Here is a 22,882-nt window from a genome sequence, read left to right on the forward strand (position 1 = left end):
AATAACAAAAAAAAAGAAAGAGTATAAACGGTGGTGTCATAATAAAGATTTGAGCTGCTGTGACTTGACTGTATGGCCTAAATACCCTTAAAAAATAGTTGTTGTGAGGCGTGAGAGGAGGGAGGAGGGTGTTAATTATTCACTTCCCAGTCCAGTTTTCAGCCACTGGCCTTGCAGTCCATGCTTATTTATAGCTGCCTATAATCAGCTGCGGTAATGCATAAATGTGTTTCTGAGGTAATTCTTAAGCAACCTTTCAAATGCGCTGAGGCAGATGTGATTGAAAACAAAACAAAACCAAACATGAGAGGATAACTGCAAAAGTATTGTATACTAACAACATACTAAATCACAATACCCATACTAATATGAAATATTTCCTGAAGTTTGGAAAAAAAGAAAAATTGACCTTTGTGGAGGTGCCACTGTCGGTACATGCTCTGGATATTCCTCAAGTTACAGCTTGGGGCAATAAAAGCAGGGTTGCAGGCCAGGAAATATGCCGCCACATGTACCTGCCATTGCCTGGGGCGAGTTTTCACTCTTGTGAGCGAATGAGGAGGAGATTGAAACCATTCAGCACACCATGCCTCCATTCTTTCCTCTTAAACTGTCCCCACAAACTAACCCACGGGTGCTGTAATATGAATTTGTTCCCCCCGTCTCTGCCTCTAGGTCTCTCTCATAGGTCTCTGTCTTTTCACTCTCAAGTCTTTATATTCAGTTCTGCTTTCATTTCTCTGCCTTAATCTCCCCTCAGCATCTCTCTCTCTCTCTCTCTCTCTCTCTCTCTCTCTCTCTCTCTCTCTCTCAGAGTCCCCACCTCTAAATGTGCTCCCTCATCCACTCAGGCCATTGCCAAATTGGTAATATTCCTGGCATTTATCCTGTAGAGCCAACAGGGGGCTTAGTGCCGCACTATCATGAGTAATTGAAATAATCAACTCCATTGCTAATGACTCATCTCCTTGGCACTGGATGCTTGTCTCCACATCACTGGGAGTGTGGTACAGGAGGTGCCAGTGCCGGGAGACATTTCCCAGCACATTTCTCAGACAGAGAGAAAGAGAAATAGCGATCACCCATCTACTGTGAGTCAACCATTATGGAAAATATCAAGGTTTTTTCCCCGCAGGCGTTCTGGCCCTGTTGCACAACTCTCCTGCCGCTAAATGACTGAGCATGACCTGAAAGACGGGATGAGGAGAAATTGAGGTTACAACTTTGACACAGTGTGTAATAAATTCACCAATGGCGTTAAATATTTCACACCAGAGGGGTTATTTTTGTCCGATAACCCACCCCACACACACACACACACACACACACACACACACACACACACTCACACTTTAGGTGGGGTGGCGTTGCTATAGCTTGAGGACTGGCAAGTGGACTGGACTGGAGTGTGTTTGTTTTGGGAGAGCTCAATCATGCAAGTTGTTTGTACAACAGGCCTCTTCTGCACTGTGGGAAAACTCTCACATGGTCGTCTGACTGACTGCTGACTGACTGACTGGGGAGTATAAGGATGACTGTGTCTTCACTGAGAAATGGCAGTACTAGCCCAGCCCCTTGTACTTGTCAGTGTAACAAGTCTCAACAGCTACAACAATGTACGAGGGAACAGAGTCAAGTGGAGCAGATAAAGTAACATCGCAAAAGTTGATGCTAGCTTTGTTTCCAACAGCTCCTCCTGTGATTAGGTGCTGCTGCTTGTGTTGAGGTATGCAGGGAATGGCCAAGCTGACAGCTGAGGAGGTGTGTGTGTGTGTGTGTGTGGGTCACTGTGAACATATCTGTGTGTATTTATATGTGTGAAAGAGACGACAAGATACAGAAAGAAGGTTATGAGTAAGTGTGAAATCTGGCGCAACCTTGCACTTAAAATACATACACCCAACTACAGCACAAGATACACACCTTCAATACAATAACTCAACATGCCAGAACACCAGCTGAAAAGGAAGGGAAGAAACAAACCTCCTCTCTCAGGCTCACACACACACGTTCGACAGACTTACATGGAAACAAAGATAGCACATGTAATGGCTAACGCGTGTAGACATGACAAACATTCGAGGCACTCTGGAAACACACACACACATGCAGGAAATGTTATAAAGACAGAGTGGCTGTGCACATGTCTTCACATAACTGCAGGAGGTGCAGTAAGCCCCGGCCGGCAGCTAGTGCGGAGCAGCTTATGAGGGGTGAGGGGTGGGGCTGGCTTTTCAGGTTAAGGAAGTCGTGACATGTCCCTCCAGCAGGCCCATAAATCAGGCAGCTCAACCTCACTAAGGATGGCTCTTGGGAGAGAGAGAGACATGGAGCACACAGCACACACATACTGGCACGAGCGCCAGCCTGTTTAGCTCACACACACACAGTCGCGTAAACGTGCACAATGGCGTGCATGCCGACAAACACACGCACAAACCCACAGCAGGAGTGCACACTCTGTTATGTAAACAGCTGTGGCACTTTTTGCCTCGGGCCTTACACGCCACACCTCTCACTATGTGGTCGTATGTGTGTGTTTGTGTTTAAGGTGTGAATGTTGTGTAATCAAGGAATTATAATTGTATCTTCGAAATAGCACATCCGGTTTCTACACAATTTAACTTTACACTCCTTTAAAAACATGTGATCTTTTACAACATGCGGTTACACAACATACAAATCGGTCACTGTGTTCTAAGCAGAATAAAGTTCAATGAAGAGAATCACATCAGTGTCTAGAGACAGCACATGCAAACATCCGATTGGCTGTTTATGGCCAGTGGCCACAATCATATCCGCTCACTCACCTCTACAGAAAATGCTCTTTCACTCACTATTTGATCACACTGCTTGCAGTAAAAAGATGATAAAGCTTAATAATCAACCAGGTTGTTTCACACATGACGTTGCAATGGCTCATAAAATGCAAAATGCAAGGGAGAAAGGTGAGTAGTGTGAAAAGGCTTTTCTCATTAGCATATGAGACTTGACCTCATACTTGCTGTTAACAATGATGTCACATGCTTGTACAGAAAGTACTTACGTCACAAGCAGAATTATTGTAGACATTGAAATAACTGACCCTAAGGTTTAGAAAGAAAAGACCTTCAGTCAGTTTGCTATCCTGCACATCCAGTGTCTGATGGTTTTTACAAGGAATAATCTTCTCTCATGTAAGGTGATTTGACTCAGCAGCTGCAGATTTTGGAACTAATAAAGCAAAGATTTAATTGAGGCTCTAAACCCTCACTGCAACTTTCTTAATAAAACTAAAACATGTTGCCTCAATTTTCTCTATAGAATTACCTTTCATGTGGTATGTAAATGAGATTGTTATGGAACAGCTTAGTCACACTATTGCTTTACAGAGCAGATCTTGTCTGATCACCACCAAATCTCTGCTAAGTGCAGTGCAAAACCACAAGTGATTACACAACACTAAAGATACTAATCTGAGGTACCCAGTTCCAAGAGTTTTTTGACATGGAAGTGCTTCTGCATGTGTCAAAAATCATGGAAATCTTGGTGATATGTAAGATTCATATATATATACAATGAATAATAAATTACTGTGATGGATCAGGAAATCATTTTTAAAAACTTGGGAGAGCAAAAACAAACTTGTTGTGTCAGCAGTTCAAAGTAAATCTTGGTTGAAAGTTGAAACCTAAAGGTTGTCTGTGAAGGCACTAAAAAAGACTGATCTATTTTCAGTCTACTTCTTAGCTTTAACTGCAAACACTTTTTAGAAGAAACTATCTTTTACACACACGCTGAATTTTACAAGTTGAGACAGTTAAAGTTCGTTTACGAGGAGGTCGACTAACCGTTTTATAGAAGGCATGAATTGGGCTGGCGGTAAATTAAAAACTTGCTTTGACAGCCATAAATAGTAAAGTTTCTGATGTGTTGGCATGTTTGGGGTTTGGTGTTCATCGGCACCCATCTGTGAAAGCAAAAGCTGAGAAGAGACTGTTAGAGCTTCAGCTCTATCTACAACTGACATTGTGAGAGCTGAAGAAAACTCAAGTATTGTTAACAGAGCAGGTCGTCAGTGAGCAAAACAAAACTGTTGTCCGGAGAGTGAACGAGAAAAGAGATGAGAGGGAGGAATAGTGACAGAATGAGACAGAGAGGAAGATGCAAGCCTCTTGCTTCACAAGTGCTGAGGTCCTCTCTTGGCTACACCGCAGCAGCTCCTCTCTCTCTCCTGCTTTTGCCTACTAAATTCTGAGCATGCACTTCTGCCTGACCAGTACACTGTCAGAATGAGATATGCAGCGATTGCTCTGGAAGAATCCGGCCATGCACAGTGAGGGGGGGGGAGAGAGAGAGAGAGAGAGAGGAAGAGCAGCACCTGACCCTCGTTAAATCATTGAGGTACCCTTGAGCAAAGCATTTAACCCACAACTACACAAGTGGGGCTGACCTCAGCAGCACCCAAGTGTGAATGTGTGCAAGTGTGTGAATTTGTAGGAAGGTATTGCTGAAAAACAGCTTCTACTACAGATACATAAAGAGAATCAATTATAGAAAAACAAAAACCCAGTGTTACTCAAATGCATTTAACCAAGTCTTAATTATTCATCATTCAATTAGTCATCATCAATATGGCTTTGACAGTCACATAATCACCCTGTTTGCAGGTGCCACTATCACATATCAATATCCCCCCCGCTCAAAAATAGAAGTTTGTGCATCCATACATTTTAAATTAAACTTATTATTAAATGCTTGTGAGACTATCCATCCATCATTAGGGAATAAATCCATGGATGATTAAGAATACTAAAAGGATGACAGCAGAGCTAAAGACATCCACTAAGAGCTCTACTTTAAAAACAACACCCTGCCAGCTCAGTCAAAACAGCAGAAAATAACAAGAACTGGTGATCAATAGATATGATGGATAAAAGTAAGGAGCCTGAAAACAACACTACCAAAGGTTTCAAAGATAAGAGTAACCAGAAACAAAAAAAAAAAGAAAAGAAGACTTCATCAGATCAAATGAACAATTGCTGCCAAATGTAATACAACCAAATGCAGAGCTGTGTCAAGTTTAATTTTGTAAGCACAGAAAAACTTGGAAAAAGCTCAAGATTCAAGTGATACTGCAGAGGGCCTGTTCAGATTTTTTTTCCTCCACCTGAGAGAGCCAATAAATCATAGGATTTTGTACTCAGCTTAGGCAATGACTGGGCCAGAGGTCAAACCAGTAAGACAGATGAAAACAAGAGATTGTCTGGAGGCCCATTAAAAGGAAATTGCTGAGGAGGGACAGAGACATTCATGTCCTGTCTTTGTGGGAGCAATGGGAGCAAGTGGGTGTATATGTGTTCATAATATTACAATACATGCTGGAGGGTGAAAGGTACTGTTATATGGTAGACGTTATGACTATGTCAGTATATCAAAAGTCTAAATAGTGATACTGATCTTGTAGTCATCCGAATTCCAGAAACATCCATTTGAGGTCTGACATTTGTAAACATTTTTCTGAAGCATTCTTTTCATAGGTCTGTGTAGGAGAGAAAAACAACCGCCACATGTTTTGTTTTCTCCACGTTTTTCATCATTTTCTTTTCCCTCTCTGCACATTCTTTGTTCTTTGTCATTGCTGTGCTCATTTAGCCACAGAATGAATGTGTACTCTGACAAAGCTGTGTGGAGAATGTGGTTCGGCTGAATTCTTATGGTAGCACACAGCTATTGTTGTCTCCAGAAGAAGGAAAAAAAAAAAAAAAAAAAAAGCCTTCCTGGAAATCCCTGCAAGTGGCAGCCTCCACGTGCACACAGTTCAGCGGAATAAACATTTAAAAAGCACCTCTCACTTTATTGGTCCTACACCTCTGAGGCGTGTTTTTTTTTTTTTTTTTTTTTTTTTTTTTTTTAAATCACTTATGGGCTGGTATGATTTCTGGGGGCTAAGTCGCTGCTTTTGAAAATGTTTTGACATCTTTCATGACACACAGGTCATTTCTGCTCTGCTGCACCTGTCATGTAAATTGACACTTGGCCTTCTGGGGCTGTTCATTAATTCCCAGCTTGGAAACATAGGGTCAAATCACGCAGCATATTAATTAACACTCCACTAAGACATACAAAGTGAAGTCATAGGAAAAGCACAAATCTCTTGCTTATCACTTAACCCCAAATTACTGAGGGTGTGAAGGTGGATAAAAAGAGAAAACTAAGGAACCAAGGAGGGAGATTGAAAGCGTTGATCTACCTGCCATCATCTTCTGGGCTTCATATGGCTCCATGTAACCATCATTCTCAGTTGTCACTTTTTCCGTGGTGGTCTGTGTGCCGCCAGCCTGCTCAGCGTCGAAAGGGTCCGCATAGTCTTCGAGGATAATGAGCTGCAGGAGGAAAAAAAAACAGAGGGAAGGTGAGATGTTGGGAGTGGGGAAAAAAAAAAGTGAAACTCATTTTGCTGCTCTATTGAACACTACAACATGGGTAGGTGTCAGGCGAGTTGTGTGACAGATACTGCTGTGGCCTAGGACAGGGCAAATTGATATCCATGAGGACAGGCCAGGAGATAAAGGGAGAAATACATAAATAACACCCCTCCTCAGTATGCCTCAGCACACCACCACAAAGCCTCAGCTTTTAGCCTTACAGCACGCTCTCTGCTACTGCTGGTCTGCCTAATTATATGATAGCCCAGTGACAGGCCTACATTTCAAAAGTAGAGGAAAGAGGACCAAAAACTGCTCAACTTTCTTAAGAGAAACAATTTGGCAGATTTATGCCAAGCTGGCAGTGAGCCACGGCTAATTGCAGTCTTGCTCTTTTGCTGAGCATTTGGTGCAGTGGATGGCAATTAGGTGGATGTCCTGAGACCCAGAAATACAGCTAAAACCTTCAGGGAGAGGAGCAGCAGTCAGCATCTATCGTGCCTTTGGGGGATGTTTGTTTCCTTGAAATATTTGCTTCATCTACCAAGACGCTGCTTCAGAAGTAAAGATCTTCCCTTTGAAAGGAAATAAACTCCCATCTGAGCCATCTGTCCACTTGGACATTGGATCTAATGAGGGGGTGTGAGTGCAGAGGTTTGGGCCAGCTGTTAGAAAATTGACTTTTTCCTCTGTTGAGGCTCCTGACAGTCTGGTCCTGCCAATTGGTTGGCAGAGGAGAATGGCACCGCATGTTCTCTAACTTGGAAACATCTTAGCGAAGAGTTTTCTAAGGTTAAAACCAGTGCACAAACAAGGAAACGCTTATGCAAACACCTAAGTGAGTATGTAAATATATGACTGGCACTACACCCTATGAGTCATGTGTAACAGGAAGGGATTTGGTCTCATTATAAACAAGCTCATCACTCATCTGGTGGATGGGGCCAGGCGGGGCAGACTGGAGGTGGACTGAGAATCATGCCCGCCGTGCTGTGCCTCCACCTAGCCACCTTTCCTGAGAACAACCACTCACCAGATTTGCCACAGAGAGCACACTTCCCAGAGGCAAACTCCATATGCAGGCCACCCATGAGAGTGCCACACACACACATACACACCCACCTGCCAAACCTCAGGGAAGTAAGCAGAATGTATATACCTTTCCAAATGTGGGATTTCTCTTCATCTGGGAAACCAGTGACATTTTTACAGTACCGATCAAGGTCACGTGTCATCTGCACAGTGATAAATGTTTTAAAAAAAATATGTTTTGAAAAGTTTCCAAGTGTTAAATGCTAGAAAGTTCACCAGGGATAATTTGTAAGCTGCTTAGTGACAGAGAAAAGCTGGCAGGTATATTCCTGCACAGATCATCTGCACTATACATGGATTAGGCAATAATAGCAAAGGAAGTACCACGGATGTGTTTCATAGCAGCTACTGTGTGTTAAATCCACCTTCTTCAATATTCCCTCTCCGTCCGTTTTGGGGAAAATAACAAGGACTTTTTTTTCTGCCACAGCATAATTATGGGTTCCTCAAATGTTTTGCTTCTGTGAATTCAAGCGGGGGGGGAAATCCAATACAAACATTGTCCTGGTTTGTTTTTGTGCCACAAAAAAATATACATATTTCACTCAGACGTTTAATTAGAATTCAGCCAATCTGATAAGCAACATTGTTGCGGCCCCAGAGACCCCAAAACTCTCTGCAATATTATGCATCACAGCCACAGCATCATTACCATCTCACACCTTGTTGCATGGAAACGCAGCCATCGGTAATCATAGTGTTATGTGCCAAACCCACCTCAGATAGAGTAACTGCAAACACAGCCCAGACCTAAGAATAAGTAACCCTCACTAACAAAACATATGAATCACCTAAATGGGAGGGATGAAGGCCACTGCCCATCTGACTGTGGTCCGCATACTGTAGCAGAGTGGCCCGAGGTTTGAGACCAAAGCCCACAAATGTGATAAAACACTTCAGCTGCTACATCTTACATTCTCTTCAGCAGTGCCCACAGTGAGGTTTTAGCAGAGCTCACACCTTAAACTGCTCCCACCTCACCACTTCATGCACCTTCATCATTAGCCAAAGGATGTTTGGGCATGTTTCAGGAAATAATGGCAATCACTTATTGAGTTATGTGAGGACTGGAGCTACTCCAAATACATGACATCATCTTTTGCCTTTCCTGTTGACATAATGCAGGACAAATAAAGGGCAGGGTGTGTGATGAAAACGTCTGATAGCATTAGACAGAATGATGTCTTGGAATTAAATGCAATCATTAAAACTAAAGCTTGGATTTAAGACTCAAACACAATACACCGCTTGTCTCACAAAGGTAAACAAGGAAAAACCCTCCACTTGGAAGCTTGTCGCTCTAATATGTGTTTTTACCCTCCCAAACAATCAAAATCAGGCTCAACAAAAATCTAATAGGCATGTCGGTACACTGAAAGCAAAACAGGAATCTGCAATCAGCCAGATGGTTCTTGGTTTTTCTACCCTCCTAAAATACTTTCTGCAGTCTGAGCAAGCGTCTTAATAAATCGTTTACATATTTTGACTAAAATATTCTGCATTAAAACATAGATAAAATGGTTTTGCAAAACAATGGAAAGTATCTACATCCAATACTTCTCAATTAAAATTCTGTTGTTCTGGTTTAAACATCCACAGCTGGTAACACTGTGCACAGCTAAACTATGGACCCTGTGTCCACAAATAAGGATCACAGGGGCTTGTCATCAAACAGCTTAAGCTGCAAAAAAAAGATTTACATTAAACAAGCATGTGTATATTTAGCTGTGAGTTCAGCAGTAAAAACTCCTTTCAGCACCTGGCTCATGTTCTCATTCCAGTCAGCAGGGACACTCAACTTTTCTTTTCCCATCAAAAAGCAAATTCAAGCTGATGACAAACCAGTTTCCAGCCTCTCTACTGCTGGATAAAAATGAAACAAAAAGAAGTCGGTTATGTTAGAATCAAGCTGCCTCTTGCTATTTCACTTTCATTTCTAACTATTTGGCAAATTTTAAAATCTTTTTATTCAGGGGGATTTTTTGAGCCCCTATCAGCTCCGTCTGCTGTAACATTCATACCTTTACAAACCAGTAACGTGTACATCTACAGCACTGTGTTGTCATCCATTAGCAAGCAAAAGACCCTTCCAGGGCATCAGGGGATTTGAACCATCAACTATTTAGATCAACAGACCGCCTCTATGAGGTGCCATCACCCGGCCCCTGCAGCCTAGTTCATGTTTGGGTGGAGGATGTAGTTAATATTTCCAAATTGTTCCAATGTGTCCTTCCTGTCCCTCTGCACTAATGACTACTTGACAGCAGGAGGAGCATGGGGTTGTGAGGAGGGGGTGCTTGTGAGCTTGAGAGCAGTGGCGTCGCCTAGGGACACACCATCTGCCTTGTGGCATGCCAGGGTGTGTCAGGACTGCATCCAAGCCACACTTGTCATGAAAGTAAAATTTCCCCCTCAGCACAAGATTGCAGTTCCCTCAATATATCAGGTCTTTGCTAAGCTGTGATGTAAGCCTATATAAATCTCACAAAGCCACCTCACAGGCTTAGGCCATGTCCCTGTAGTAGTTTGGTCCTTTACTGGTCTGCAGCATGGAGAGAGAGAGAGAGAACTCACTCAATTACTTTCATTCCACAGCTCAGATCCCAGGTTGGCAATGTCTTACACCTGCCAGAGCTCTGGCAGCTTGCAACAGAGAGAGCAACAGACTTCTTGAAATGCACTGCGGCTCTCAGGTGTTGAGGCTGACTTCAAATCAGTGGGAACGGAGGGAGAACATTAGGGAAGGAGGGAGACTACAACAGGCACCTGCCACTTTGGCTCATTGTTCGACAACGCTAGAGCTTCTAGGATTACAATTCGATTGGGCCTCGGTCTTCCATTAGAAGTGAGAAAATACGGGCCACAATTCTCCTTCTGCACTCTTAATGGAGGGAGAATGTGTTTGGCCAGCCTATCAGATCATCAAGTGCAAAATAATAAAAATTTCCGAAAATGCATTAGTTGAAACTTGAGAACTTGGACGGAAATTTGGTTATAACAATTAGAAAATAGGCTGCTTCATTTCTCTTTAACTGCATTTTGAGCAAGCTACATGTCCAGTGTTCCATTTTACCACGCAACAACCAGATAAACACTTTCAGACATATGCATAGGTGAAAATACAGACTAGTTTTAGTCCTGCTGAATGAGTGCAGACAGGGATACCATATTATTGTCATGACTGGTGAGGGAAGGATTGAATGCATCAGGGGCTAGTCAAGGTTGAAGCCCATCGGAGACTGCCAGAAAAGTCAGCAGGCTCTACAATGAGAGACGAGGAAAAAAAAAAGTAGGGGACTGACATGTGTGATTTATGTCTCACGGCACAAGGGATTTCAACCACTGATAACCTAATACAACTCAGTGCTTAGCAGCTCAATTGCATCTAGGCCTTTACAAAAGGCTTTCTTTGCTGCTATTTCTCTTTTGTTCTTCAGTGCAACAAAAAAAGTAAACACGCCACTATTGTCAGGACAGAAAGCCATTTTAAAGACAAGAGCAAGGGAGGGGAGAAAAGACAAAAGATTATGTTTAGTATGTTTAGTCCTCATGGATGGAAAAATGTCCAAAAATGTTCATAAACAAAATTCAACAAGCTGTAGCTGCTTGAAGTGCCTCTGCTGATACCTGCTCCACCTAATCTTTGTCTATAAACACATTATGAATGCTTTGTGTGCACTGTGCAGTCATCTGAAGATAACTTGGCCACAATATTCCAGAAAGAACATACTGGCAGGAAACACGCCCTCGAGGCAATTTATTTGAGCAAAAATGATCACAGCTTCTCTGTTGACATAATACAGTTACTATCAATAAGATACTTTCATGTTTCTAAGAAGCGAGTGCAAATCTGGTTACAATTCATTGAAGGCCCCTTGTGAAGACGTAGCCGAACTGGGTTCTGTATCTCCAGAAACAGATTAGGCAGATGGAAAACTGGTTTTGCTTGTAAAAAAAGAAACAGTGCAGGAGTACATTTCCCACCCCACAGAGCTGATATTAATGAAACTTTATTGAAATGTTCCCTCAGAAACACGGGTGCTGCAGGAGCATTCTGCCTCTCAGGGGGCTTCGAAGAGGGATATGCCTCCTCTAAAGGCCTGCTTAGGAGTCTGCAGAGGTAGCCAATCAAATTATTATATTTGCTATAAAGAGGTCTTTTCCATAATCAGTCCAAGGCTGCTGTAGTCCATGCACAGATGAAGAGCACTTCACTTGAGATAAACAAAAAATTCTGTTTATTTCCAGGTATATTCATTTACTTTGCTTTTAATCTAATTGGACAATCATTCCAGTGCAGCTATTCAGTGTTTGTAGGCACACTACTCATGCTTGTGAATCAACAAAAACAAATTGTGAAAAACAGGCATAGGCTTATGAAAAACCTGTTCTACATTGTTTCTCACTACTCAGCCTCAAAGTGCATTTTCCCAATCATAAGAGCTACCATTAGCAAGTTCAGGATTATTATGGTTTATGTGCGATGTATACTTGACTGTGCATGTTTTAAGGATTAGATTCAGCATCCCCCTTTGCACATCGCTGTGTTCAGCCATCAGTATCACATGTGTCTCCCTTGGAGACATCTGTGCTGTTCAAAGAACAGCTTCACTTCTGGCTGCCGACTTATTTATTACGCACACCGCCTTTAAGATGCAGACCACATTAAATGTTGGTTCTTCAGATCTCTGCACTCTTGGCCATGTGGGGCAGCTTTCGCACGGCAGCCGGGCTGAAGCCGGTTCTTTTGGCACAAGGGGTTTAGCCTGTTGTTGATCGTGGTTTGCATGGGAATGCTTCCAGATGCAGCGGCAGCAACACTGATACTATGCACCACACTCCAGTGGGAAAAGCATCAGCAATGCAAAAAGGAAAGGGGTGTAAAACACATTATGTACACCTAGATAGACTCTGCATGTATGGGTTCACACACACACACGCACACGCACAGAGGAAAAGGTTTAAACTCAGTCTCAATCAATGCTGAAGTAATATGTCTAGTGTTAATTATCAGTGCTCATTCAAATTAGACATTAAGTTTGTAAAAGTCTGAGCTCCCAGGCAATCACAGAGAGCTTCTACAAACTTTGAGTTAAAAAAGTTATAAATAGGATAATCGTCTGTCATTTTCTGCGATGGCAGTCGACTTTCTTACTATAAAGCTTCCTCTCTAACGTCAACTCTCTGCCTCTTACAATAACCAGGGGGGTCTTCATATCAGTGCAAATATACACCTGCTCTGACTGAACTACAGCTGGTGATACAATTGATTAAATCATCAGTTAGACAGCGTCATATTAACACAAGAGACCATATGCAGCTTTATATACAATTTACATCACATTTTCTATGACTATCTCTTTAGCTACTAAAAGCTGAGCAACACTCTGTCCAGAGACAGCTGGACTCACCAACATACCAACATGCTTTTTAACAGAATCCCATCACATAACTTTTTTTGCTCATACACACATTAAGCAAAAGTTAGTTTTGAGCAATAGCTAAGTCAGCGTTTGAAACAAATAATTGTGTTGAACACTTAATTTTCACTTTGTGACAGAATTTGTTATTATAAAAATTTACCTAACAGGCCCTAAACAAGGCAAACATTTTGTGTCTTTTCAAAGTTCAAAGGTCACAAGAATGGCCATGAGCTGATAATGATCTACATACTACCTCTGTACCATGAATATGCTGTCATGCTATAAAGTAAGATATGCATAAACTATAGTGTGTCACTGAAAATCCTCGTACAAACAGGCTACACTGCAATTTGAATTCTATTTAAACAAATCACCTAATGGGTAATTCTCTGGCTTTCACTATTCCAAGCAGCTAAAATTGTAACCCCACTTTTCAAAACTCTTTCTCTCACTGTCTCTGTCTACTGATGAATGAATGCATCTTTCTTGAGCAAAAAAAGCACCCCAACTTGTCCCTAAGGACCTCCTTCATTGAAACACACTCCACACAGCCACTTAAGACCTCCAATGGAGAAGAGAGAGGAGGCTGCGGGTTGCACCCTATGAAGGTGCTCTTAATATGCGACAGATATTCGAGATTAAGTACTTGACGACACGCTTGACAAAATCCAATTTCCTACCTCTGCCCCCATCCCTGTGTGTCCCTGAGTTATTGGCAGTGTTTCTGCTACATACAGCTAGTGGTGCGGCACGAGACTCGAGAATAATTCAGGTGCTACAATGGAATGTTAGAATTTTATAAAATGGGATAATCCCGTGCCCGTGTGAATGAGCAATTTGTCCCCAACATGGCCACAGCAGTTTCCATCATCACTACAGTTACAATTATAATGATTCATTTTTAATTTGAGAATGAGGTGTACTTGGCTGAATTTAAGTTGCCTGCCTACCAAACCGACAAGTGACGAATACATATGCAGTTCTCCCACAATGCACAGGGAAAGACACTATGGTTTTTCATGGCTTCTATAAGATGAAAACTGACACAATTAGGAAAGTAGGGCTTCATGAAAGAGCATGGGTAGATCCGCTGGGATGAAGGCTTTGATTTTGGGAAAGTGATTTATAGAGCAGAGAGAAAAACAAGCCACAGTCTGGCCGTAAACAAAGCTAGAGATTTTGATGGGAAAGTGCTGTGATTGAGGCTGGAAGCTCCATGGCCTCAGATAGCCTCTGTGTGGTGAGGATGCACTGAGGCCCCTGCACATCTCCTACACTGACAATAGGGCGAGCTCGCAGGGTGGAGTCCCATCACACTGCCTTTGCTACGTGGCTTCCCACCTCTCTGAGCAGGAGAGCAAAAGGCAAGGGAGGCTATATTCAGAGGAGTGAGTGACAATCACGAGCGTGCCGCCACAAAGAGCCCTCAGTTGAGCACGCAAACAGCTATGTGCCGTCACCATTTGTCACTATTTCCGACATCTCGATTGCTCAAGTTGTAGCAGCCGAAAACATTAACCCTGGTTATATTTTAGCAAGTGAGCAGCAGCAGCCAGAAAATCCAGCCTACACAGACGGGCAAGCGCAGACTTGTCAAGTTAAAAAGGGAATGTCACCAAGTTGTAAACACTTCCTGTCAGGAAGGGAGCACTTCCTTAATCCTGGAGCAACCAAGCCATTCCTTATTTTCCACCAAACAACTGCAGATAGTGGCTCTCTTTCTCTCCCCATGTTCCTATCACAGGAACAGCTAATTTTAACTATTAAAAAAAACTAAAGCCGTAAAATGTGACACACAGATCTGAGAAACATTACAAGAGAGTCACAATTGAGCAGACTAATTTCTCACTCAGAGAATGCATGAAATGAAAGTCTGGAATCCCACTAAGAAGAAAGAAAGAAATGGAAGTGTTGAGCTTCCTGGTGGGCACTCAGAACACAGGGCAGCTCTGTTTGCAGGACAGAAATCTGGCTGCCTCCTGCAGTGTGACACAAAAACAACAGCCTGCATTCACACACAGGTGATACAGAGGCAAATCTGCTCTCTATGACCTCTACCGTATACTGTATTTTGATGCAAAAATAACAATTTGGTTTAATCTGGAGTTTGCATAGTGCAAAAAATCCAATGATTCATGTAAATTCTCCTTTTGTGCCTCAGATGGCATGCAAGCTTAAGGCTCAATTTGTTTCCTTTTAATCGGTGTGTGACGATCTGCCTGCCCACCAGGACTCCCTCCGTCTAGATTCAGCTACACACACTGTCATTAAACAAAACAGAGCCATGTGTCTACAACTCCCCAGTGGCCGGAGCTGCAGCACTAGTCTGCAGGCTAATTGTAACCTGGTGGAATCATGTGACTGATGTTCCGGTGCAAAGCTAGGAAAAGCAAATCGAGCAACAAACACAACAGACTCCACCGGGACTCTTTAAACTGGAAAGAAGGCTCCCAGATGGAGTGGAAGAAGAAAATAAGCAAACAATGGCTAAAGGCCATCATTTCGAAGACCTATAACTTTCAGGCCAGGGGGAAGATTTGAGTCGGTGTCAAGGAATTGAAGTGGGTGTGGTGGGATGGGTGTATATAAAACTTAACCATGACTAGTTATTACACTCAATGATGCTGGATTACAGTGCCATGATGTAAATGTAACAGGATTTGTGGATTTACCCAAATGATATCTTGATGAAAAGCCGAACAGTTCGGAGCTCAATTGAATAACCATTACATTATGGCTTCCAGCGTATCCTCCGCTACAGGATGACTTCATCCTGTTTCAGGAGGAGGCGGGGCTTCAACATGCACACTGTTAGACTGTGGACCAAAGAGCACTGTGCTCCTTCCTTCCTTTCAAAGTGCCCTTCCAGGATTCTTGTTCAGGTCACAGGAATGCATTGTGACGCTCTTTTCTCAATGGCAGTAGAGCATAAGAAAAACAAAACAGTGGGTATTAAATGTGTGAGGCATGAAAAGAATAATTTGTTGTGCTCTGAGAAGCAGGTAATTGAAACTGAATATCTTGTAGTCTTGCTTTAGCCAGGGTGACTTTGAGAAAATGCTTTAGATGCTTAAAATAGTTCAGGAAGTGCATGGCATTCTTTGACACCTAAGTGTTAAACATGGAAACAGACATCTCACAAGCTTTTTATACCAACAATATCACAGACTACAGACAGTCCACTGTTATGAGTCAGAGTAGCCATAGCAGCTCACTGTAAGTTACTTACACAATTTATCATAATTATCAAAATAATTATCTGCTTACTTCAGATGTGAGTCACAATCTGCCCAACGCTGATGGTAAGAAATCTGTCACAACTGAGCATGATTAAGAAAAACAACAGCTGCAAAATCCATGCACAACACAGCTTTCACACCAATCTGTTAATTATTTCAATCTGGGTATCACATTGTCACAGAGGTGAGAAATTACTTTAATACATCACATCCTTATTTGTACAGCTATATATTTTCCCATTATGCATTTTTTTTGCTGAAATTATTTAAACATTCTCAGCATCAGAGCACAAATAAAGAAGTTTGTGGAAGTTTTAGAGCAACAAGGACACATCCTGTACAAATCTGGCATACAGTCGGGCCTGCTATCAATCTCACCAGCCTCCGTCTGATACAGAAAGGTAAAGAATTGCACTTAAATAGGGGTGCTGTGACAAAATATGATGGGCTCTGATGTTTTCATTCATTTTCTGGCTCCCTGAAGGAAACCACTTTCACAGACCCAGGTGATATTGACGTCGGTGCTTGACATTTCTCCTATCACTGGCAGATATGAGAGCATGAAAGGCCAGTGGGATGCATTTTATAAAAATGCACTGATGTCTGGAGTGCCAGGGTGAAAGGCCACGAGAAGATATTCACATTGTGGGGAAATGAAGCCGAGGCAACTTCAGCCATGCAATACAGGCACTATAATCTGCCGGCCAGTCAAACAAGCCTCATGCTGGAGAACTGTAGCATGGATGGTCACATACTGCAGCACACCATCTCAAATTCATTCTGATCATTACACATTACATTCAATCTGATCCAAATGGATTCAAAGGTATGCAAAAGACAAAAGAGAAACCAACATCTATTCTACGGCAGCCTGTTATGTAAGATCACTGCCTTTGTATTAACTAGTATTCACTGAATTTGACATATTTTTAAACTATGAAATACAGTGTCTAATCTTTACCCCCAGAACAGGTGACTTCTGACTAATATTCTGCATAGTTTGTTTGAGCTGAAATGATGTGCATGTTGGAGTTCGGTAAAACAGTAAAGACGGCACATCCACCATGGTTGGAGATGCTCTCTGCATCCTGTTACTGAGAAATGTTGATCAGATTAAATGGGTCACACCTGTGCTGTCTAATGTCTTTATGTCAGTAATATTGTAGTTGCATTCATATTAAGTTCACAATTGCTTTGATTTTCACAGCATATCAAGAAGAGATGAAAATATTTCACAAATCTGACATTGGACATCTTTGCTCTAGCCTGCATGTGTGGAAAAATGACAGATTACAGCTTCCTCAAGACAACTTTCTTTCTGTTCTTACATGTAGGATGGTGAAAAAATTCAAAATGGCAGAAAATATCTTCAAGCGGAAAAGGGAAGGACATATTTTGATAGATTTTTCTTGAACTAAGGAATGCATGAGAAGGAGATGTTGCTTCATGCCTCATGAGCGAAAATAGAAAGTGCTTTATAACGGCCCTATGGGGGCACTATCCTCACCAAGATTTGATACATTTTTCCTTGACCTATGGACTAACTTTCCACCAAATATCACTGAGATGTGTTGAGTGATTTTTAAGATACTGACAAACAAACACATACACATAAAGGATCAAAAATGTGACCTTCTTGGCGGAGACAAATATGGTTTCCACCACCAGCATAATAAATTGAATTACTGAACTACATTTTGTAAAAAAATAAAGTAAAATAAAATGCATGGAAGGGATGTAAGAAAATAAGCACAGAGGCAATCTGTCGATCCAGATGCCTCTGTTGGCTGCACAGCAACTGTCTGGGCCTCTGATGCAACTGCATGCCTCTATAGATAGGTATGTGAGCTGGCTCGTAGGATCAAGGAGTCAAAGGGACCCCGAGCCCTGGAGGGAGCTGAAGTTAGATTGGAAGAGCAGTCTCCCAGGTGCACGGACAGATACTGATGATGACGGGCTGCACTTCACAAGGATACCGCAGTCTGTCAGCTCCGCGCCACTGCTTTTGTTTACACATTTCCAAGTGGAGCCCGTCATCACTTTCGGTTGTCCTTGAGGGAAGTTAGGTTAGTGCTGAGTAGAGCGATGAGCTGGGAGATGAGGCCTTTAATTAGCTCCAAGGCAGGATGATAATTGATCATCTCGCTCAACTCATTCTACCATGAAGGGCTTGGCATCATTGAAAACAAAACACATCAAAATGCCTCCAAAACTCAAAACTACAAGTTATGTGCATAAAATAAAGCTCCATATGAAGATGAGATGAAATAGGACACCTATGAAAATGCAGCAGATGTATTATAATTTGTGGAACAGATATACAGTATATCATTGCATATCAAAACTTTCTTTATCTTGCTTCTTCCCCCATGGAAGCCTGGTGAATAGAAATGGACTTGGGGAAATTCACTTGATGCTGCTATTGGCATTTCAGGCCTGGGCTAAGCAGTTATATAATTAGCATTCATGAGTCAAGTAATTAAAACATCAATGTAACCGAGCAATGCTGTTAAGACACATAGCTCTTTACTCAGGCTCTAGCAGTCAGCGTTTTAGTCTGTACGGGTAGAACAACAAGTAGAATACAACACAGTTTCTGGAAAAGCTACTGTCTCCATTTACAAACACACTAATATGCATGTATGTGCTATAGGTTAGAAATCACTATCCAGACGTCTTTCTTGGTTTGCAAAAAAAAAAAACTGCCTGAGAAAAGTAACGATATAACAGTTCATCAAACGAGAACACCTGCTGTCCACAAATTTTTGACCATTCAACACCAGCCTGAAGACAGAGTGTATCAAACAAACTGAAAACGGTTCATCCTCCCATGCACAGAGAGTGTTGAAAGTTTCTCTATATGTGGACAATCCTGCATTAGTAGAACTTTCAATCCTCACCTGGAGAGTGTCGGTCTAACAAGGATTTACAAACAATTATCATGGCCAGCCACAGCTGAATTAGAAAATCCTCAGCTTCAGGTCAAACTGTAATCCTTACAAAAGTTTGAACAAAAACCCTTGCAACACTTTGAAGCAACAGCAGTGTCGTTACTAACCAGTACGGTGACTTTTTGGAAAGGTTTTTAAGTGCAAATGATTCATCCACTATTTTAGAAATGATAATGAGGTACACTTGTGTACATGCTCTCGTTTTTTTAACATTTGAGAGATACTTAACCTTGAAACTAAATAAATGTGACAACAAAGACTGAAACACGTCGTGTTTTTTGAGCTGTATTACTGCTGCAAACTTTCCTTTCCTCCTGAGGGTGTCAGGTGACTGACAGTAAGCCATGCAGTTAAAGCACTCAACTCAGCACAAAGTAAAAAGCCAAAATGGAGACTTTTTTTTTTTTTGTACGCAGCCAAATTAAGGCTTGGTGATTATCATGATTGATTATGCGGCACTGATAATTTTCAAGTCAGTGGGAGCTTCACTAATGCACTACAAGACAGATAGAAACTAATTCTAAAGGTGGCAAAACAGTGCCAGATATCGCCTGCTTACAGACACCATCAGGGGTGGTGTGAATGAGAAGGACAACCTGGACAACAGTTACAAAAAAAAAAAACACAATCTTCACCACACTTCCCCCTCCACTACTACACCCTTTTTATTTAACCTTCAGCACTTGACAAAAAACCCTTAAACCCTTCCCTCAGCATATTGCTTAAGCCCACCAGCTGTCAGTACTGATTTAGCTCATCTATAACATCATTCACACAGCTAGGTGTGAGGTATTTAAACCATACTATACAATCATCTTTGTGTATGTTAAAGCCATATGGAGAGGGGGGGGGGGGCAAAGGCAACTGTACTACTGACTGAAGGAGATCCAAATAAGCATTAATTAACAAGAGACAACTATAATCTGTTTAATCAGCTTGAACAGCTGCAGTGGCTGGGTGAAAATTGTAAATTCTGGTTTCATGCTTGTTTTGCTGATAAACGATAATGTTATGTATGAATATTAAACCTGCAAAACCAAGTTGACAAAGGCTGCTGAAAACCATGGCTGACAGTTTGGGAAAACAAAAATCAGCACAGAAGATAGTTTTATGAGCTTCACTTGGTTGTCATATGGGAAATATAGATGACAGCAACAGTTGTGTTTTGTGTGATCAAAACTGGGGCGAACAGAAAAAGAAAAAAAAAAGAAAAGAAAAAAAAGCAGTCTTCCTTCACACAGCACTCTTGTGAAAGGTTGCAGATGCTGTGGAATACAAATGAAAGTGTTGAGCTAAAACCAACTGTGAGCTCGCCACATGTCACAAGACAGGTGCGAAAGCAAACACAAGAAGAGGAGGAGGAGGAGGAAGTAACATGAAGGTGAAAATCAAGATGACCACAAAAATTTTTGGAGCACAGTTGTGATTGAAGGCATGATCTGAGGAGGAAACAGTGGTGCACAGTGTGTATTTTCACATAGCCGTGCTTTCCCCTCTGTACATCAGCTATACAGACACTGAAACATTCCTCAGCGGGATCGCACTCATCATACAGTATGTCCTTAACCTCACTGACACTGAGCGTCTCAAGTTTCTCCAAATGAACCCGCTGTGTGTGAATTCCTGGGAAGCCTGACATGGCAGCATGCTCCATGCACAGCCTGCATGCATTCTGCTTGGATGTCTCCACAGCCACTTTGTGCTGATGAGTGTGCAACCAGCTCCATGCAGGAACCACAATTTAAGATGTTAAAAAAACAAAACAAAAAGGCACAAGGTTTGTGCTGTTATATTCAGAGAGCAGTGCCAAGAGAGGCTCAAATTAGAGCCATATATCCATAAACTCATCACAAGTGATCCCCCGCAGGCAACAGGCATCACTGCAAAAAGAACATTCACTAAATTGATCTGTCTAGTTAAATAAGATTAGATTAAAGTTAAATTAGAGACACAGTGAATAAGTCTAGATCACATTGTTGGTTGGGAGTAAACTGCAGATTGAGAAACACACACACACACAGCACTCACATTTCACCCAGTGGAGCAGAGTTTGCCTGTACTTTAAGTGTCACAAAGTCGACAAAAAGACGCACAGTTTTTAGTATTAAAAGGCATATCTGCTTAGATAGTGGTCTGTGTGTCAACACAGGACATAGACTGTTCCCTCCACAGCACTCCTTGTAGTGCATGTTAGTTGTCTGACAGAGGTGGATGTCGCAACTCGCGCGGACAGCCGTTGTGCGGCAGTGATAACAAGTTCTGCCGGTTGTAACGATTCATTCCTTTCATGAGTAGGTCAAGTGCTTCATAAACAAACCACGCTTATTCGATGGGAAAAATGAGCATCGGGTTTATGAGAAAGAACTGTATTTCTGTGATTTATTACCTTTGAGAGAAATAAGACTCAAAGGGAAATGATTAGTAGGATTAATTGGGCTAACGAGAACAAACGCTTTTTGTTTCTGCTGGGTTGTAATTAAGAAATTCTGCCTATGGGCAAGTTAAGAAGCTAGCAAGTTGTTGCTCTATGCTTAACTACAGACTAATGTTTGGACTAACTTCACCCACCTTCTCCTTGTTGTCGTGGTCCGAGGGAGGTGAAGTAGGAGATTTAACACTCCCTACAGCAACAGCCTGGGTGACTGTGACACCACCGCCCGGAGCTGGACTGCTCTTTTCGATTGTTTCCACCTTGATAAGTCGGTGCTTTGGTGACACGTACTTGATATCCGGCGACCCAACAGTGTTCAAGCTCGGGCCAAATGAAATATTTCCACCTGGAGTGTACGGGTCCTCGAAGTCCAGCTCCTTTTGAAGTTTGTAAGCAGCGAGGATGTCCGGCTGAGCTGGGCTCGGGAAGGTGGCGCCGGAGCTTGTTTGTTGGTAGCCAGGCGTACCGGGCACACCGGTGGGACAGTGTCTGTAGTCCGGTTTCGGAGGCGCCGGAGGGGGTGCTTTGGTAGTTTTGAATCCTAGGTGCTCCTTGAACCACTTGGCCATGCTGCCAGTGCATCGCTCACAAGTCAATGAATGTAGTTTAGTTCCACCTTTTCTGCCAGCGGAGCCCGAGACTGTTCGTCAAAGTGGGATCCTCGGGTCACCCGTGGCCGGCAGACCCGGGTTCGGAGCGTGTCGCCAGTCTCGTGCGACTCTGTTGGTCCGGAGAGAAGCGCGCAAGCCGGCGAGAGAGCAGCCACAGGCACTTTCTGATCTGCCCTGCCGCAACTCTGTCACTCTCTCGCATACACACACAGACACACACACACACACTCACACACGCTTTTGTCGCTATGACTGCTCGGCTGCTCTCCACGTCAGGTTTCCAGACTACGCAACATGGGAGCGCTTGTGCAAGAGTAACACACGCCCCCCACCCCGCTCCAAATACAACCTGCCCTCCCTACCTGAAAACATTCACTGCCACCTACCGGACTCCTGAAACTCCGCGGACTGTTCACTGCTGTAAATACAAGTCACCGCTGCATGTAGGCGACCCACCCCCCATCAGATGACTGTCTGATTACAGGAATCCAATATTAGGTAATGATGATGGTTTGAGATGATGGTTGAGATCCATTGTTGGTCCCACTTAATGAACCGGTGCAATACGGTAATTTAATTTGAATACTTAATCTTCATGTAGCCTATAGCTACCCATGTAGCCCATGGTTTATGTATCATTTAAAGAATAGGGATTCATTAAAAAGGTTAATTAAAATGGGTCAAGACATTTCCCATCTCTCTCTAGAGTAAACTCTACATTATATTTC

General features: G+C 42.4%; 1 protein-coding gene across 5 annotated transcripts in view; it reads right to left on the reverse strand.

The window, feature by feature from the left end:
- Positions 1 to 22,401, reverse strand: part of shf (Src homology 2 domain containing F) — a 93,728-nt gene extending 71,327 nt beyond the window's left edge. For all 5 annotated transcript variants that reach the window (XM_022744759.1, XM_022744736.1, XM_022744744.1 and 2 more), the window contains exons 1-2: positions 21,681 to 22,401; positions 6,233 to 6,365 (exon numbers count right to left, since the gene is read on the reverse strand). In XM_022744759.1, coding sequence (XP_022600480.1) covers positions 6,233 to 6,365; positions 21,681 to 22,112 — 565 coding nt within the window. In that variant the 5' untranslated portion in view covers positions 22,113 to 22,401. The remainder of the gene's footprint in view (positions 1 to 6,232; positions 6,366 to 21,680) is intronic.
- Between the last annotated feature and the right edge of the window lie 481 nt (positions 22,402 to 22,882).

Source organism: Seriola dumerili, unplaced genomic scaffold, assembly GCF_002260705.1.
Source record: "Seriola dumerili isolate Sdu_G_001 unplaced genomic scaffold, Sdu_1.0 BDQW01000003.1, whole genome shotgun sequence".
In the NCBI taxonomy this organism is placed as follows: domain Eukaryota; kingdom Metazoa; phylum Chordata; class Actinopteri; order Carangiformes; family Carangidae; genus Seriola; species Seriola dumerili.